Here is a 17,185-nt window from a genome sequence, read left to right on the forward strand (position 1 = left end):
CCCCGAGGAGGCTTTAGGCTTGATGTCCTGAGGTAATTGCTGTGAAGGAAATGGAGAATGACTCTTGGTTCGAATGTGAGGCAACAGGCAAGAGACAGTCCCATCAGGTTGGGAGTTCTGAAGGGGAAGCCAGGAAGCCTTCGAGATTCACATGCTCAGGGCCAACTAAGGGCTGCTCTGCTTCGCCCTCTACTTCCAGATGTTACATGTAGGTGCCTCTTCTAGAACCTTCTGAAAGCAGGTGAGGTGGGCTTGACCTTTTGACTATTCCCTGACCAGCTTGCCATTTCTTGGTGGTCAGTCAGCATTAAAGTCCTCTTTCCCATATTAAAATGTTAATATCCTATGAAATTGGCACTTTTCGCATAAAATATTCTATATGAAAGTGCCAGGGTAAATTATCCTCCTGTCCTGATGAGCCCCTGAGGATCTCCTCATAGAGACTAGAGTCATGATGCTGTCAAAGGAGAGGCCACACTGTGCCCCATCATCCCTCTAGAATAAAGAGATGGTTTCTGTGATATGTTCCAAGATAGTGAAAGGAATCAACTTTTTTTAAAGATTAGTTGTGCATGCAAGAACTGGGGTGCAGGCCAGAGGTGTGGAGGGTGAGAGGATTCACCAGAGACAGAGCGGGCAACAGAACAGGCAGACTGACTGAAATACACTGCTGAGGGGAGCAGTGGGCGAGACAGGAGAGGTCTGCTGCACCGGAATCAACTTTTTTATATGGAAAGCTTTTTGTATGTCAAGTGGTAATTTTTGTTGGAAGAAAATTTCTCTCACCAGAGAGTTTCAGTGAGCGCTTACTATGTGCCCACACCGGCTGAGGCTACTAGCTGGAGCAAGATAGTGTCCGCCCTCAGGGGGCTTACTTAGCTCTCCTGGACTTTGACCAGGAGGTACAATGTGGTGTCCCTGGAGAGCTCAGAGGAGGGGTTGCTGCCCCTAGTCTACTGGCTTCTGAACAGAGAAGATCCTTTTGTAAAGACACTTTTAAAAGGGTATCCTTAGGGGCACGTACCCCCACTCTTCTGGGTGGTTCTCTGGCTGGGCAATTGACCCGCAGAGCCTCTTAAGTGTTGGTAGGAAGAAGAGGTTTAAATTTGTAACATGGTCACCAGAAATCCACATGCATCAGGAGGATTCCACCTTCAGTTGGGGAGAACAGGGTTTCTGTCTTAAATTAAGTCACAGGGAAAGGGTCTGGGCATCAAGGAGTGAGGAGAGGGACTTCACGTGGTACATGCTTACTCTGCAAACAGGTTTCCTAGAGAGGACATTTCTACCCCTGGATAGCTGCCGCAATCTCTAGTGTTCTGGGAAGTTAACGGGAGGGGCATGTGGTTTTCCTGCCCCTCCAGGGCCGCCACTGACCTCAGCTCAGAATAACGTGTGCACAGAGTAGGGTGTCCTGAGGAGGCCAGTCATGAGCCCCTGAGAACCTCGGCTCCTGGTACCCTGCTGTGTAAACAGGGGCTCCCAGTGATGCCATGGAAGGGCCATGGCCGGGCTCTGAGCAGTGTCTCCCTCAAAGTTCAGGGAGCACTTGGCTCCTGGATCCCAGGGGCTGTGCCGGGGGCGGGGGGTGGGGGGGAATACAGGACTACACCTGAGGGGAGAAACGAGGTATTGTCCCAAAATGAATGGTAATGTAAGAAAATAACAAAAAAAAAAAATAGGAAAGATGCTATTGAGACAGAAAGGAAAGTCATGTAGTAGTTAAAAGGCAAAGCGCATTTGTTATGAAAGAATTGCAATGGGGGGAACAGAAATGTACCCCAGGGAGGGACAATGTTGGAGTTTCCATGGGGGGAAGACAGCAAGCAGGTGAAGAGTTGGTGTGTACAGGCTCCCAGGATGACTTGGCTGGGTGCTGCCCTCCAGCTGAAAAGCCATCACGGACAGTCCTCTCACGGCTGTTTGCACAGCGTGCGCATTCGCATCTTGGGTATAGTCCCCATACAGTTCCCACCCCCTTTGTTTTGATCCTACTCCCTGCCCGCCCCCCGTAGTGTGTCTCAGGTTTATAGTTGCTTCTTGATTTGGATTTTTTACTTTATTATAATTAGGCTTCTTCCTGGTCCCTTATGAAAAATGATGTAAAAAATGTTTAAAATAAAAATAAATTGGTATCAAAAACACTAAAACAAACAAACAAACAAAAACACCCAGTTGTTTGTGGCCCATTCCAAAGGTCTTTGGCCCAATTCACAGTAGACAGGTACTGCAACGCGTCTGTAACGGCTCTCTGGCGACATCTGAAAATGCTTTCACAGACGTGGGCTTTCCACAGTGGAAACCCCAGGAATCGGGAGAGACCCCTCAGGCCCCGGGGCGGGGGCCGCCGGGAGAGGCGGGGTTGAGCGTACAGACTTGGGGTAGGCAACCGCTGACCTTGAGCGGGTGTCTGAGCCTCGGGCTCACTTGTTCTGGGAAGCGCAGAGGCGAGCAGAGGCTGCAAGTCCTGAGCGGTGTCCTGTAGCTCAGGAAGGGCCTTTTGTCATCGCTGTGCTGGGGAAATGAAAGCAGCCCCAGAAGCCTGGCTTTTGGAGTAACTTGAAATTGTGCGCTGTGCCTTCTGAAAGAAAGGCGGGCTTTGGAAGTGGAGCACAGCTTCGCGGGGGGGTGTGTACCGCTAAGCAACGTGTTGGTACTGGCACGCATGTGCCTATTCGGGAAACAAATAATTCTTTAAGAAAACTACCCTTCCTCCCCCTGGGAAATAAGAGAGAAATTATTGTCGGAGTCAGTTTGGATTCCATATCATGGATCTCTTGAGGGGATTGCAAGAGAGCATGGGGGGACGGAGGCAGATATCGGGCCTGTTTTCCCATGAATGCTCGGGTGTAACCGTCCTGGGGGATTGAGAAGCAGCTATTCTGGATCATGCTCTGCAGTTTCATTTCGCTGCCATCGCTCTCACGGTGGTTTCTTCTGTCTGTCCTGCAAATGAGCATTCCCCCACCCCCCAAGCTCAGCAGCACTTCCCGGTCCGACGGGTCCCTCCTCTTCCTCGCTGTGTCTTAGTCTTCCTTTGGGCATCCCTGGTCTAGGAGACGCCATCCCATACTCAGATGAGCATGGGGGATTTGTTCCCTTGAGAACACGTTTTCCTCGAATGCTGACTTCTGGTTTCGTGCATTTTAAATTGTTTCATTTGCAGCCCAACAGCAGAACGTTCTAGTGGCGTGTGCCGAGACGCCCCTTGGAAGGCCACGGGTTCGGGGAGGAGGCAGGGCCGGCGCGCCCAGGTGGGGGTCGCTGAAATGGGGTTTCTCTCCCCAGGATTCGACACCAGCATCCTGCCCATCTGCAAGGACTCCCTGGGCTGGATGTTCAACAAGCTGGACATGAACTACGACCTCCTGCTGGACCACTCGGAGATCAACGCCATCTACCTGGACAAGTACGAGCCGTGCATCAAGGCGCTCTTCAACTCCTGCGACTCCTTCAAGGACGGCAAGCTCTCTAACAATGAGTGGTGCTACTGCTTCCAGAAGCCCGGAGGTGAGGCGGGCGGGCGGGGTTGGCACTGGGTGGCCGTGCCCCCTAGCGGGGAGCCGGGGAGTCTTGTTTCACGTCTCCTTTTGGGACAGACTCTCACCCGTACTGTGCCTCAGCTGGTTCACCATCAAATGGGTGCACAGACCCTCGCCCCGTGAGACTCCTAATGGGAGAAGAGTCCCGTGAATGCCCAGTGTTCCCTTTAGAGAGTCAGTCACTTCTCTCAGGTGAGAACGGCTTTCCTGAGTGAGCGAGCCCGCGACACTGGTGCTGACTACACTGCGGCTCTGGGTAAAGCTTGAAGGACACGCCGCAATGAACAGGGGTTGCTCATATCACCCAAAGTCACCCTGGGACTGGGCCTTCCCAGGGGCTTGAGAGCAGAGTGGGCTGCCAGCGTGAGCGCTCACAGGCCTGTTGGACCGCGCCTGCCAGCAGCGTTTCCCTTGCTCCGACACAGGCCGCGGCCATTGCAGTGTAAACACACGCGCGCCTCCCTCCCGGGCGGGCTGCAGTGTTGCCGGACTCTGGGCCCTGCAGGGGGGAAGACGCTGTGACCTTGCAGATGGCGTCTCACCCCTCCTAGGACGCCTCAGGCTGAGACTCTTGCATGTAAGACACTGGGTGTGTCCTCCTCTTTTGAAGTGCTGTATTTGGGTTGTATGCGCCCTAGCGCGCCAACCCGGCCCCCGCAGTCGCTTACACCTTTCTCCCTCCAGTGTGAGGTGCTTCCCCCTTGTGCATGACACTTCTACCCTCAGGCCGTAATGGAACCCAGAACGAACTGATTGCAGAACGGGGGTGAGAGGGTGTAAAGTGGCAAAGCAGAGCTGTGATCCTAGCACAGGGCACTTGATTTCATCTTTTTCAATTCATTCTTACCTCCATTTGGGCATTTACGGTTGACAGCAGTGTCCAGATAGAAGGAGCAGTGCAGGAAGGTCCTGTTTCTGTGATAGCTGCAAAGGGGAGGACTGAGCCTGCACTCAGCACATTGCCCAGACTGCTCGAGATGGTCCCGGGTTATGTGGGCTCCTTCGTCTTCAGGACGGTGGGACAGAGAGCAGGAAGTGTCCCTTGTCAGCAGTGAAAGGGCTTTCCCTCCCAATCATAGTTTTGCAGGTGCGTACAGTGCCATAGCTGGGGGGTCTGTGCCAGCTGCAGCACCCCCACCTGGGGCCCGTGTACATGCTGCACCTGAGCAGAATGTGGGGGTGACCTGGCAGCTTATGCTGCACGTGGAACAGAGCTGGCCTGGGGTGCATGGAGTAGTGAGTAGCGGAAGCCTGGGCGAGGGGGCATGTTTGGGTGTAAGAGATGTCAGCGGGGACAGCGCCAGTGGCAGTGAGGCTGGAAGAAAGGGTGGAGTCTGGAGGACAAGGGTAAATGCCTCCTCCCCTTCATTCCTCCACCCGTTCCCCACCTTTTCCCTTCTGCTTCTCCCTCTAGCCTCCCTCCCACAAAGGGAAGACTCTGATGCTTGTAGCTTCTCCCTCTACCATGCGTTTCTTTGCCATCACCTCCTCAGCCCCTCCCTTTGTACTTGTTTCCCTGCACATGACTGGCCCCCACTCCCCCCTTTCCCTTCTCGTCCTTGCTTTGTCCCCACTGCCCTCCGGCCCCTTCCTCAGTCCCACCCCATCTTTCCTGTAGCTTCCTCTTCCCAAGGCCATTTGTCCCCAAAATTACCGTGGCAAACAAATACTTTCCTCAAATTTATACAGAATGATAGACATTATGAAAAGAACCAAAGAACCTTTTTGTGGCATTTCACTCGTCTGAATATTTTTTATTAACCTGAATTCTATAAAAGGAACATGTCACGTTCAACACCCAGCCCAGACAGTGGTCTGGCCCGCAGAGCAATGGGAACACCGTGTTCTTTTCTTGGACCTAAATGCATGAAAGATAGGACAGGGGTCTTTGAATCTGTGATGACTTGAGACCCCCCCCCCAAACACACAGCTAACCCACACTAGACCCTCAAAAATTATTAGACACCAACCCCTGAAAAAGGCTCCTTCCAACACCTTGTTACTCAGCCCCCCCGTGTTTCTCATATTGTGTATCCTCCCACCCCATCCACAGTGGTGAGTAAGTCCCCGGATGAGCAGCAGTGATGAGGGTTCGGCTGCAAGGTCTGATTCAAGAGAAGCCTCATTCTACTCTTAAGGACGATGGTGGCCTTGAACTTTCTGGTCTTTCTCTTCCCCCATAGTCTCACTTAGAATCCTCGAGAACCACCAACTCACCCCATGTGTGCAGAAGTATCAGGATAACTGGTAGAGATGGTCTCACTGGGACTCACTGGAATCAAATGAAGTCCCTGTTGCAAAAAATAAATTGGTGAGCACAACTAGCAGACCACCTTTTGAAATCAGCTTAATGTCTACCCTACATCACTGAAACCTAAACTTCTATTAAGTAACTTTAGTTTTGAAGAAATAACCCCCCCCCCAATCCCCCAAAAAGTTTTCTGCCTTCAAGTCACAAACTAGTAGCTGTCCCACCTCTATGGTCAATGTAGGTTTGTTGCTCACGTGTAATATATAATCTTCATATTTATGATCAAGAGAAACAGTTTATTCAGTTCTAAACAGAAAACAACAATTGACATTCAACATGTGCCCTAACAGCTTTAGGAACCTCCCTATTTTGGCAGATCCCATTGGCATATTTCATTCTCCCAACACATGCAACCAAAGGTAAAGTCAACATCATGGGGTGCAAGCCGAGAAGGCAGTAACGGCTGAGGGGCAGGCTCGGGTGCTGCTTAGCTAGATCCTGACTAAATTGCAAGGTAAGGCGGTTCTGCCTCTCGGCACTGAGACTCAATGAACAGCCCAAACCTTTTTCAGGCAGGGAAGGGCGGGTCACTACCCCAGCAAAGAGAAGTTCATTAACATTTGCTGCTTCCTCCGAAGGCTGTAGGTATTATCTAGCCTAAAACAGACATCTGAAAATTGGTTTATTTCATCAATACTCTTACAGCTCAGGTTCAGGATGCAGCGGCCCAGCAGAGGAAAAACACCCCTAACCCGCTCGCTGGGCTAAGTGCCCTCCTCACGCGAGGCCCCAGCACCTGGCTGCAGGCACACCACCCTGTGTGGCTACTCACTCCACTTGTGCTTCGTGCGGTGTTGGCCCAGCCAAGGCCGGGCGGCCCCGCACGGAGCACATCTGTGGCACGGCTCCCCAACAGCACACACGGGACTGCGCCCGGAGCAGCACCTCCTGGTGTTTGCTTACAGTGGAGACGCTCATAGCCTGACTGTGTCTTGTCGTGCAGGAACAGCACGCGGCGCGCTTCTGCTCCCACGTGTGGCATTGTCTACCCTTCACGTCCAGAGTGAGGCCAGTCATGAGACATTATACCTGTGCCATCTGGAAACTGACGTTCATGAATTATTTTTTAGGTCTCCCTTGCCAGAACGAGATGAACCGGATTCAGAAGCTGAGCAAGGGGAAAAGTCTGTTGGGTAAGTACAGTTGCTGCTCGTTGACACGGTTAATGAAATGGCTCACGTCTCCTGCAGCACCCGGCACGGTGCCCGTTACTCAGTTAGGGACCAGTGTTTCATCACAGAAACGCCTTGGCACCCCCCAACAAAGCTCTTCCTCAGAGGGGCCAGTAGGCCACCGTCAAGCTCCATCAGCTAAAGGTGAGACCAAAGGCAAGTCGGGGAGTGGGGCTAAGTCCCCCAGGCTGGACCCGGGACCCACTCATGGCAACTCTGTCCCGACCCTGGGCCCCCATGACCCTGGGCCTTTTCAAGGAAAAGCATTAGAAAGAGCTCTCAGGTGCACGAACTCTCACCTGCAGACTTGCCATACGCCCCAGATCGCACTTTCCATTCAACAGAGAAAATGAACTAGATCTCCTGCTAGACTTAGCAGAAAGTAGGCGGTTAGACACGGAACACTTCTTTAAGCTCTGTCCGCACTTCACGGCTAAGGACGAGGGCCACTTCCCCGATGTGTAAGTTTGCCTGGGTCAAGGTGACCCGCCCTGCCCGCCTTCCTGCGCTCAGCCAGGCTATGACCACACCGCGCTGCTTTGCCAAGGGGGTCTGCCTCGCTTTCCTTGCCTTCTAAAAAGAAAACTGACAGCTGCAACGTAATTCAGAATTATTCTGGATGCACACTCAAGCAGGTGCATCCCCTAAGCAGTCTGGCATTGCAGAAGTTTCTCTATTTACGTGCAAGAATGGGACTCTTTTTTTGCAGACTGTCAATGTAGGTGCTTTTGATTTATGGTCATTTTTGGATCCCTTTAAAGTGCATATTATTCCCTCTTCCTTTGGAAATCTGATTTCATGGGCTCCCCTCAGACTTTCCACCGTTAACACCCTGTTTATCTCAGTTCGGCACAGTTAGGGTTCTGAGCTGTCGGAAGGGCTTCTTCTGGCGCAGACTCTCCTGCTGCCAGACCCAGTTTCTGCACAGGGGGTGAAGCGCCTCAGCGCCCAGGGGGGTTGAGGACATGGCTAATGCTAGCTGGAAAAAAATGACTATCATTGAGCAGGGTTATCTTCTTCATTAATGAAGCTTTGCTCAGGTGTGGTGTCTCCTTTTCCACTTGGCCCAGCTTATGTCTACCTGACTCCCACCATGAATCCTGGCTAGTTTTACAGCTTATTTCCATCTTTTCTCTCCACATAGAGATGACTCTGGCAGAACCATAAAAATACCGTGTATTTGCTTACAAATTATTTTTCTCATATGAAATCTCGTAATATAATAAATGTGTATTCTGGAGCACTGAGATTCAACAAATTATAATCAGTCCTAATTACTGCCTACTTAGAACAAGTGGTTATCTTTTGACATTATAGACTTAGAGAAGCACCTGCTGCTTACCATCTGGGGGTTCAGTCAGCCCAATATGCCTTTTGGGGATCCTGTTATATACCATTGTCCGCTGGCAGCTCAAGGAAGAACAGTATTTTTCCCCAGCTCTCGACTTTTCTTTCTTTATAGGGTTTGTGTGAGGATCTTCCTAAGTGTTGCTGCTCTGGGGTTACTGAAATCACTCACTTTTCCTTCCTCCTGCACCTTGCAGGCAAGGGGTGCGCTCCTTTGAGCCACTCAGCAGTGTGGGCACTACCTCAAACAGTTGCATCACTGCTACCCTTCTACTTGGAATACAGCCCATGGAGTAAAAAGTACATTTAAAAATATACTAAAATATGAGAAATAAAATTACGGTATAGAAGACCCCAGTGGTAGAGGATAAACAAGATAGAAAACCCCTTGTTTTCAAGGGATTCATGTGGACACTATTGCTACCCAGCTCACACACCCCAGAGGAGGATGCACATGCACACACTCCAATCAAAAGTTTGCGACGTCAACATGACCTGCCGCGGGATGGAAACACACTGCCGTCGCCCTTCTGGGCTAGGCAAAATAGTACGCTTTGCAGGGAACAACTTTGAACCTGCAATTTCAAATATTCTCAAAACATAGATTGGGTAGGTTCACTAACAACAGAAGCTACAGAAAAATGAACAACCTGCAGAAATACTGCTAGACAAGACGGCACATGATACCAAAAGGAATTTTCTTGAGATGCCATTTTGGGAACCACACAGTGCATGCTACTAAATATATATATATATTTTTTTTTTTTTTTTGGTGGGACCTTCGCTGGCGGCCGGGGAATGAACTGGTGCTGTAGAGGCTGCGGGCAGCCCCGTAGCCCAGCGCTCAACCACTGCGCCACCAGGGGAGGCCCTGATGTCACATTTTTAAATTGTTGGGGTCAGTGAAAAAAAAAGATGGTTAAATAACCAGTTCACACAGAAAGAAAACCAATGAGCTCTCTTAGGGAAAGCTCGCTCTGTGGAAAATTTACATGTAACAAGTATATTGGAAATAGACATACTTTTTAAACTTATAGATTTAAAACAAAATCATTTCAACAGGTGGTGGGCAATGGAAAGGAAAGTGATGGAAAACCACTATCTGTTGTCACAATAAATGTGAATGGATCAAACTCATTTATTATGAGAAAGGCTGTCAATTGTTATTTTTAAAGACAAAGTTGCACATAAGAATTCAAAGATAGTAACAACTAACAGAAGCAAGTATTTTGCTTGAAGCCCAAAGTCATGAATTTCATACCCCCTTAACTTTCGAGCAAAACATTGTGAGGAGGCATGGTCATTTACTATAATCATAATCAGACACTTCAAGACCACTTCTCAAACCCTACAATTCAAGTGGGCAGAAATATTTAATATGATTAACATTCACAAAATTTTCAGATTATGCCACAGAATAAAACTGAGCGCGCGAGACTACACCGATACATCCAAGGGCTTCATAACTAGCCACAGATGACAAGGAGTACAAACTCCAAAATATGTGCCACCGAGTCAAAATAGACGGGTGGGAGGGAAAAACCTTTAAAAACAACACGCTCTGCTGCACTAACAATATAGCAGGAAACCGACAAACCTTTGGCAACAGAAAAGACTGAACATGAAAAGTGGGGTAAGCCTCCGATGCATGTAGTTCTCAAACTTCAGGGTGCAGCAACACCCCCTGCACTTTAATAACACCACAATCTGCTGGGCCACTCTGTTCAAGTTTTCCAGTCAGAACATCTGAAAATTTATTTTTCTTAGGTGTTTGCAGGTGAAGCTAGACACTAACTGATACCAGCATATAATTGTACAGCAACTAATTCATGACATGATTCAGGTATTTTCCTTTTCCTGTGCTAGAGCCATTGTGTATAAAAAGGAGAATGGAGAAGGAACAAGGAAAAAGGAGAATGACAGATGCACCCATGAGAATAAGCTTGGAGCCCTGATTGGGGAAATGAGAGAAGCATTTTGACTTGATAAATTATAATAATGAATTAATTTCATGTTTTTTTCTACTCAGGTATTCTGCTCTTTTTGCCCTCGGTGTGCTAACTCATAGTCCCGGCTCCGAGGGGTCTGGCAGTCACACGCTGCTGTCTAGAGGGCGTCCCCACGGGGGTCCGAGCACCCTCTGAAAGGCAGATGTAGATGCAAAAGGATCAGTCCAAATAAACTGGTAGTCTCTCCCAGCTTCAAAAAGAAAAAAGGGCACTCAGACGGAATGAAATGGGGTGGCCAACACAAAATAACAAAAACACCACCTCCCAGGTCCGCCGCTCGCACAGCGGAATGTCCCCCCGCGGGGAAGATGTGGATCCTAAGAGTGGTCAGCACAGGCAGCGCTTCCCCTTTATTTTCCGGTCTGTGTGCGATGGCTGACTTCACTCGCCCCCTCCATGCAACTCACTGCCACGCAGCTCCCAGCAGTGCAGGTGCCCTCGGCCTACTGCAGGCAGAGAGGCGGGAGGAAAAGCTGGGCGCAGCCGCGGTCCCCGCGCTCAACCGTGCCCCAGTCCAGGCGGCCAGAGGGCGAGCGCCCCTGAGGCCGGGAGCCCTGAGGCCGGGACCCCTGGAGCCTGGCCTCTGGCCGCGCCCCTGACTCGGTGCCCTCCGCCCCGCAGGCGCCTTCATCCCGCGCTGCAACGAGGAGGGCTACTACAGAGCCACGCAGTGCCACGGCGGCACGGGCCAGTGCTGGTGCGTGGACAAGTACGGCAACGAGCTGGCCGGCTCCCGCAAGCAGGGCGCCGTGAGCTGCGGTAAGGCTGCTGCGTCCACCCCGGGCCCCCGCCCTGGCTCCCCGGGTTAGGCCCCGGGTCCGCGGCGCCATGCGGGAGCCACGGGGAGACGCGCACCCGCGAGAGGCCGCCAGCGCTGATGCGCAGCCGGAGCCCCCGGGCAGGCGGGCCCGGGACTGGGCCAGGGTGCTAGCCGGGCAGGAGCGGCTGCGGGCCCCGTGCACCTGCTTTCCCCTGCGGCAGCAGGGCTCCCCACGGGCGCCGCGGGAGGCACCCCTGGAGCTAACCCGGCTCTCCCGTTGCAGAGGAGGAGCAGGAGACCTCAGGGGACTTCGGCAGCGGCGGCGCCGTGGTCCTGCTGGACGACCTGGAGGACGCGCGGGAGCCGGGCACGCGGGGGAAGCCGCGGGTGCGCGCCCGGGCCGTGCGGGAGGACGACGAGGACGGCGACGACGACAAGGAGGACGAGGCCGGGTACATCTGGTAGCGCCACGGGCGCGGCCGCCCCTGTCCCGCTCCCGGCACGGCCTCCCCCCACGCCGCGCGCCTGCTGGGCTCCCGGGCCCGGGGCGGCGCCGCACACGCTGGCGCGGGGAGCGCGGCTCTGTCCAGACGGGGACCTTCCCGCCCGCGGGACGCGCCGCGAGCATGCGATGTGTGCGGGGCCCTGGCCGTGCGGGGAGCCCCCGCCCCCCGCCCCTCCACCCCCGCGGCGGCGGCGCAGCATGTCCCGCCCGCGGTGTCTCAGTGCTTCTGTGTCCTGTAGCTGTTGTGGACGCCGCGCCCCTGCCCACCCCGTGTGCGTCACCCCGAAAGTCACGTCCTCACATTGCTCTCTGGCCTCCTCACGAACAGCAGCCTTAATTCAGTCACGGGCCCGCTGGGGACCCGCTTGTTAAAACCCGGTGTCTGGCCGTGTGGCCGCCAGCGCGAGGGTGTGCGCGCCCCGCGCTCCTCCCACAAGGAAAAACCCGTTTTAGAAACAATTACAGATCTGCAGCTTGTCCAGGCCTGGGTCACCAATCCTCGAACACACAATTTCTGTCGAAGTCCTCGTTTGCACTAATGGTTGGCATGTGTAGCCCCCGGCCGGGAGGCCGCTTTTCTGCAGCAGCAGCAGTTCTGGAAGCCCGGGTGATTGGGATCGGCCCCTGACCTCTGGCCCCTGCTCTCTTGCAGCAGCCACGCGACTCCCAGGCAGGCGGCGGCCCCACAGTGGCTCTCATCCCAGCCCTCAACCCGGCAGTCCCGTCCGCCAGGGCGTCCTCCCTGCCCGGCCTACCCAAGGGCTGCTCCTAAGGCCTGCACAAATTTCCCCTTCTCTCGCAGGGCACAGCGCCCTGGCATTCCTTAGGGGAAGAAAATTCAGGATTCTAGACTCCGCTTTTTGCCACCTTTCTATTCTACACATCATGACCGGGGTACAAAAGCTATTCCAATTATTTTTTTTACCACTCCTTGAGTGAAGACTGCGACGGAGGCCTAGAAGGAGCTTCAGAGCAGCGCAGGGAAGGGAGGCTGGCATTTTAAGAGCTAGTGCCCACCCGCCCCCGCCCCCGCACGGGGGTCAAGATGCTAACCGCAGAAAGCCCTCACCATGGCCTTTCTCTTCCCCGAGCTAACTCAGACAAGCAGCGTCTCGTCAAGTGTGGTAGGGTCATGCTGGCGTCAGCGTTCTCCCCCTGTCAGGCTGGCCCAGAGACAAGTACCAAAGAGTAGTCTTCACACTGCCCGCCGCTTTCCACCCGCCCGCATGTCCTGCTCTGCCACCCAGCAAGGCTCTCTGGCTCAGCATTTCTGCCGGTCCCCATGAGTTCGGCCAGTCCGAGAGAAGACCCTGTCAACTCAGGCAAACAGTAAATCCAGCGACCCTTCCTCACAGTGGCGGAGGCCAGCCCCACCCACCCCGAAGTGCCCATTTCTTGGTACTTTGCCGACCCGCCTCCCGCGGCCAGCAGCTACCAGCTCCTGCACTGACCGGACACCGGGGCGTGCTGCCCAGGGCGAGTCTCAGATGGGCGTGCGCGCCGCGCTGTAGCGCTACCTTGGCGCGGTAGTCAGGCGTAAAACCAGGGCCCCAGGTAGAGGGAGGCACGGGCAAGCTCCGTACTGGCATCTTAAAACTCCCGTCACCTCTGTTTCAATTCTTTTTTCCTCGCTTGAACAAAACTCTGAAATCCTAATTCAGAAAACAGGTGCTTAATTGCCACTAAATTACAACAGACTGTAGAAAAGAATCAAGACATTAAAAAAATCTCACATTAGACCATCAAAGAAAACCATTGTTACTATGTCCTCTGAGCTTGGAAAAACGCACAGGAGAACAAATTAAAATCGACAAATTGATTTCACTTAGAGAAACTTCTAGGAATCGAGTGAACCCACTGATTTTAATTTGCCTAATTATCTTATGACAAGTGTCAAATTAAGTTGACACTTAAAGATCCTTCGCATTAACTTAATGATGGAGAAGAGTGCTCAGTCGTCAATTCCCAGGAAGGTAATGAGATGTTCAAGTTCCGTAATACTCCATGAAGATATTTTGATTCATAAAATATTAAATAAAAAGCCCTCCTAAGACTGGAATCCAAAATCAATGGCGAAACATTAACACCACTTTTCATGCCTCACTTTGCTGTAACGGCATTCCATCTTTTTTTATTTTTAAGGTATTCAGTTAGTGCTTTCTACAAGTACTAAAGGACTTTTTTTAAGTTGCCCTGTCCTTAAAAGTACAATTTATGTTTTCCTCTGTTTTTGGCAGGAGTCCCTTAGCTGGTGACAAAATGCAATCATCCAGTCCCTTATTGAGACGGGAATTGAGCTGAGTCTTCACTAAGTCCTTTTTGCAAACTCCTAGTGAACAGTTCTCTTCTTCCTCCAGAAATGGGTCCTTTTTCAATACTGCTCCTTGGCATCGGGCTTAACCCAATGGGCAGCTGTCTGCCACATTGTTTTCTTTCCACTCATATTCTAGGCATGGGAATGCCTTAATATTGACTTTCAAGATGTTTTTTTAAAAAAAAAAAAAATTCAGTTTCCCCTTCTTTATGCCCATTTTCTCCCCCCGGCGGTGAATGAGGATGTGTCTGTCCAGGTCTGCCCCTGCTCCTCCTGGGATGCCATTCATGCTTGTTTTCACCTTGACCACACTGTACAGTAACATCCAAGAGCCCCTTCTACAGTGGGTGGTTTTGGTCTTTTTATACCTTTTTCTCAAAGTCACTGATGTTTGTCCCTGTTCAATGTGTAGCATTGTGATGAGAGCCCACCAGATCCTCAGTGTCAGTTTACTGTCCCTACTGTAGATCAAATAGTAAAGTAGAGAAACTTAGTAAATTCTGAATGCTTTTCCATGTAGACTTATCTGGAATGTGAACACGACTCTTTGGTTAATAGTAAATGCTTAATTGTAGTCCTGAGTAGGTGCATTTCTGTCTGTCTCAATAAATTTTAATTTGTCTGCAACACACACGTGTCCTCTGTGTTTTCTTAGCCTGACTCAGCTCCCAGCACACCTGGTGCCGGCGCGTCTGGAGCACCACCGCCTGCCCCCAGCCCATGGTGCGCTCACCTCTCTGGGTGCCAACTGAGCTGCTTAGTCTTTGCCCAGCAGATTGCACTGCTGCCATGTCATTGTTTATAGCCTTAAACTTTTCCAATTCTACTTACTCCTTCCCTCTCCAGTTATTTTCAGTTTCTTCTGGGGAAAAAAAAAAAATTCTCTCTCTCCCTCACAGAGACGCCAAGTGCTCCGCGGCTCATGCATTAATACACCAGATGTCCAACACCAAAAGGCACCCACACTGGAAGAGGAATTCGTTCCTTCCCACCTTTCTCCAAATCCAGGCCACTCTGTCTATGACTTAATTACACCCCGTGTGAGAGATCGCACCGTGAGCGGATGTAGAAACTATCTTATGAATAATTCCCTTCCTTTACCCCACGGATGGGATTTTACAGTTTACAGATTGACAGTTCAAGGAAAGGTGATTCACAAATCCACAAAATAATTCATGTCAGGAGAACAATGGCTGATAGGAGGCCTCCAGGTCGTTCCAGGGTTGGCTCTGGTGGGCACATTCCCGATTCCTCTGGCCTCAGCCAGCTGTACGGGTCAAGCCCTGCACTCCTCAAAGTGCACTTTCAGGGACGCCACCTTGACCCGCTAAAGGCCAGGACCAAACTGATTAAAGGAAAGAAGGAGGTTTCAAAGTTGGTGACTCCGCCAGCCTTTAGGGATCAGTTACCAGCTTGGCAGATGAATACAGCCGGACGGGCGAATGCCACTATGGCCACTGTGGCCGGGTCCAGGTGACGAGGAAGCTCTGGACATGCCTGGGGCCCACTCTAACCTTCTCTCCTTGAAAAAGACACGAGGAAACTGTACGATACAAGGTGATGGCCACCACCCTCCACACCGCCGCGCCTGCAGTAGCGGGAAAGCTTGCCTCCCCTGGTTTCTCTTGTCCACCATGCCCATGGTGGTTGTCATGCTCGCGCTCTGCCACGCCTCACGGCTCACCGGTATAGATGCTTTTGCTCAACCAGTTCTGTCACTAGTGCTGTTCCAAAGGTCTGTGTTCCTGATCTCCTTCTCTCCACCGTTACATGGACACTCTTACCTGGTTTCTACCATCCCCTCGACTCTGAGACGCCCCCAATGTTTATCTTAAGATTTGAATTCTACTCCATTCTGAAATAACCACCTGCCATTTAGACAATTCCTCTCAGATTTCCCACTGACACCTCCATTTCGGACCTTAAAACATCAAAGTGATAGTCTGAGTGAATATGCTTATGACAAACAGAAGTCAGTGAGACTTTTCTTATACAAATCCTAACAGACATGAGCCTAGAGGAAAAAAATTGATACATTTTCCTCTCTCACTTCACACATCATAAACTTAAAAGATCACATCATAAACAACCTTAAGAGGTAAATGAAACAATGCTGTGACATAAAACCGATGAAGAATTAGGATATAATTTTAACTCATATGAATCTCTAAGAAAAATATAGCCCAACACACTAAAACAAGTGATTCCTAGCAGACATGCAAATGACAAGAAAAGCAGGCCTAACCTCATTCACGACTGAAGAAACAAATCAAAGCAATGATCTGTCAGTTTCACTCAGAGGACACCTTGATCATTCCAGGTGCTGATTAGCATGTGGCACAAGGAACACTCTTACACCGTACAGTCAGAGGAGCCCCGTGGAGGGTAGCTTGGCCATAGCTGTCCAGATAAAAGTGTACACCCCAGAGCCCCAGTGACACAGCTTCTCAGTAACTACTCATTGAGGGGGGTGGGGAAATCACACTAATTCATGAAGATATATTTTAAGTACATTCACAGCATTATCATTTGTTAGAACAGGAAATCTGTCTAACAAAACTAACAGACAAAACTATTAAGAAAATAATAGACAAAACTAAGTAATAGACAAAACTATTCATGAGTGAACACATTGGGTCTATACTCTGGAATACCATGCAGCAATCAAAATGAATGAACTCACTATTTGCACTGTCTGAGCAAAACTTCCAAAATATCAATTAAGTAAAAAAAAAAAAAAAATCTAGTCACGTGACAGTATGAAACACTTAAGTTATCTATCTCAACAATGATACTACTCATTTTCTCTGGTAACTATGGAAATGCACAGAATAAGGTATCAATAGACACACGACAAGCTAGTAGCAGAGTAACCTCTGGGGGAAGGCCTAGAATAAGGTTTGGTGACCAATGGGAACCCCACTTCCACTTTCTTCTTTTTTAAAGATTTATTTATTTTTATACAAGAGCTTGGATATAGGCTAGAGGTGCGGGAGGGAAAGAGGATTCACCAGAGACACAGTGGGGAGCAGAACAGGCAGACTGATGAAATACTCTGCTGAGGGGAGCAGTGGGTGAGACAGGAAAGGTCTGTTGCACCATGTGGGAATCTCCCTGGCCGGCCAGGAATTGAGCCCACGTTGCAGAGGCTGCGGACAGCTTCACAGTGCTGCACTCAACCCGCTGTGTCACCGGGGAGGCCCCCACTTTCTTTTTTCAATCACA

At 50.9% G+C, this 17,185-nt stretch overlaps 1 protein-coding gene and 1 long non-coding RNA gene across 4 annotated transcripts in view; one reads left to right on the forward strand and one right to left on the reverse strand.

The window, feature by feature from the left end:
- The window catches only part of SPOCK1 (SPARC (osteonectin), cwcv and kazal like domains proteoglycan 1), a 508,642-nt gene extending 497,036 nt beyond the window's left edge, over positions 1-11,606 (forward strand). The window contains exons 7-10 of the mRNA XM_037508344.2: positions 3,289-3,510; positions 6,924-6,986; positions 11,003-11,140; positions 11,425-11,606. Coding sequence (XP_037364241.2) covers positions 3,289-3,510; positions 6,924-6,986; positions 11,003-11,140; positions 11,425-11,606 — 605 coding nt within the window. The remainder of the gene's footprint in view (positions 1-3,288; positions 3,511-6,923; positions 6,987-11,002; positions 11,141-11,424) is intronic.
- The window catches only part of LOC129145631 (uncharacterized), a 235,005-nt gene that overhangs the window by 22,004 nt on the left and 195,816 nt on the right, over positions 1-17,185 (reverse strand). For all 3 annotated transcript variants that reach the window (XR_008551438.1, XR_008551439.1, XR_008551437.1), the window contains one exon: positions 5,760-5,833. This is a non-coding gene — a long non-coding RNA (uncharacterized LOC129145631). The remainder of the gene's footprint in view (positions 1-5,759; positions 5,834-17,185) is intronic.

The sequence above is a fragment of the Talpa occidentalis genome, unplaced genomic scaffold, assembly GCF_014898055.3.
Source record: "Talpa occidentalis isolate TD23 unplaced genomic scaffold, MPIMG_talOcc4v2.1 talOcc4.13, whole genome shotgun sequence".
In the NCBI taxonomy this organism is placed as follows: Eukaryota; Metazoa; Chordata; class Mammalia; order Eulipotyphla; family Talpidae; genus Talpa; species Talpa occidentalis.